Source organism: Morone saxatilis, unplaced genomic scaffold (assembly GCF_004916995.1).
Source record: "Morone saxatilis isolate NCDOM2014 unplaced genomic scaffold, NCSU_SB_2.0 Contig16, whole genome shotgun sequence".
NCBI lineage: Eukaryota > Metazoa > Chordata > Actinopteri > Moronidae > Morone > Morone saxatilis.
Genome location: NW_023339718.1, coordinates 21,966,468 through 21,968,431, shown reverse-complemented (window position 1 = coordinate 21,968,431; position 1,964 = coordinate 21,966,468). Strand labels below are relative to the sequence as shown.

Here is a 1,964-nt window from a genome sequence, read left to right as displayed (position 1 = left end):
TAGACTTTTCTTCCAAATTGGCCCGTTTAGAGCTACTCTTAAGCCGTAAGATGTTATGTGAATATGACCCCTGCTCTCTGCTTGATGTGCTCTAAAAGAATGTGTGCCAGCCAAAGCTGCCTGGGAGCAAAAGCCATGAGATGAAGAGTGTGGCGAGCCAAGGCCTTTTTCAGAAACTAACTAACTAAACCCTTCACATAGAGGAAAAATAAGAAAGTGGATATTTTTCCTAGGAATGGACTAAGCCTCTCTTTTCACCTGATGTGTTTTACTTTAGCAGATTTTTACCTCTTATCAATTCTCTCACCGGGATAAGTGTCACATTTTGACATTTCGTTTTCATGAGCAGGAGATATAAAATAAGATATGATATTTGTTGTTCCATGGAAAAATTCATTTTGCAAGACCTTCACATCGCAAACAGTGGAGGAAAGCGGATACTCGCAATCATTTTGAATGCTGAATAAATGCTGATTCGACAGACTACATCATTGCTGAAAACCAGTGTTAAGTCAAGACGACATCTGCAGTCATCCGTAGCTGCTCCCGGCATCATTTTGTGAAATCAAGATCTACAGTAAATACCTCTCTTCTCAAAGAAAAAATATTTGGGTTGATTTCCTTCACAGTTTCTTTTTAAACCATATTCACAGCTTTCACTTCACATTTGCATTCAGTTACATTATCCATCTGGTCATTCTTGACCAGATTTATTCATTCTAACATTGTTGCAATATTATTATTTCCAACCTCTACAGGGCAGAATGAAAATATGCAATACTTTATTGTTTGCCCTGTAGCAGACTTTTCTCCTATCGCTCCCTTTTTTTCCACCTTTTGCAAGTGTGTAATGAAGCTTCTGCATACTTAATTCAAAAAGTCCACTCTTAACTTCTCTCTATTTTCTCATCCAAAGGGCTGAACCTATTCTGACCCGGATGAAGGAGGATCACACCCGCATCATCCTGCCCGCCATAGACAACATCAAGTACAACACGTTTGAGGTGCAGCAGTACGCCAACGCCGCCCATGGCTACAACTGGGGTTTGTGGTGCATGTACATCATCCCTCCGCAGGAGTGGCTGGACAAGGGCGATGAGACGGCCCCTATCAGGTGAGGAGCCCAGCTGGCGAACGGCGTCCATTATAGATGAGGATGTTTGATGAAATATGGATAGCCTTGGGATATTACTTATTCATGTGTGGAATTATCAAACTAAGTTACTCTGTAGTCCGACATGCTGCCCAAACACACAAATAAAGCCTTCCTGTAGCAAGCTGTCTAATTATCATGATGAATATCTTCATTTTGATGCAGGATCATGAGGCCACAGCGAAGCAGTGTCATTAGTGTAATTGTGTGTTGAATATGAGCAGGGCATTCCATTATACCACCACTGATTGGAGGACAGCATTGGCTGGTGTCATGTTTCTGTATAATCCTAGAATTGATTATGTGTGTCCTGGGTCAAATCATATTGGATTTTAATTGACTGAGAAAGAGTACAGGAGTATTGCGTGACATGGAAGTGGTTTTATATTCCAATCAACATCTGTTCACCGTCCACGTGGTTGTTAAATTTGATGCTTTATCTGTGGACATTAGCTTACTATTAAAGCACTTTACTAGACCTTCTGCTAGTGGCCATATAGGTTATAATAATATTATGTAATCACAGGATTACAGGTTTGCTTGTAGAAACAAAAGAAAATGAATATAATGTATTTTTCCACAACAACATTTTCAGTTTTTGATGTCTTTTCGATTGCTTTTAAGCTACAGTCAATGAAACTCAACCCTTCCTCTAGATGTTTCATGGGAAGTATACCAGAAAACACAGAGTAGGATAATGCTTTTTGGGTCACTGGAAGACTTTTTTAGGTGAAACATCTGTGCAGAAAGTGTTAGAAGTGTTGTCTTAAGGTGGGGTCCATTGACCCATGAACGCCACCTGTTGTGTTGT

The 1,964-nt window shown here is 40.1% G+C and overlaps 1 protein-coding gene across 1 annotated transcript in view; it reads left to right on the top strand.

Annotated features, from left to right (window-relative positions):
* Window positions 1-1,964, top strand: part of galnt9 (polypeptide N-acetylgalactosaminyltransferase 9) — a 78,252-nt gene that overhangs the window by 36,634 nt on the left and 39,654 nt on the right. The window contains exon 5 of the mRNA XM_035659288.1: window positions 917-1,114. Within this exon, the coding sequence (XP_035515181.1) occupies window positions 917-1,114 (198 nt within the window). The remainder of the gene's footprint in view (window positions 1-916; window positions 1,115-1,964) is intronic.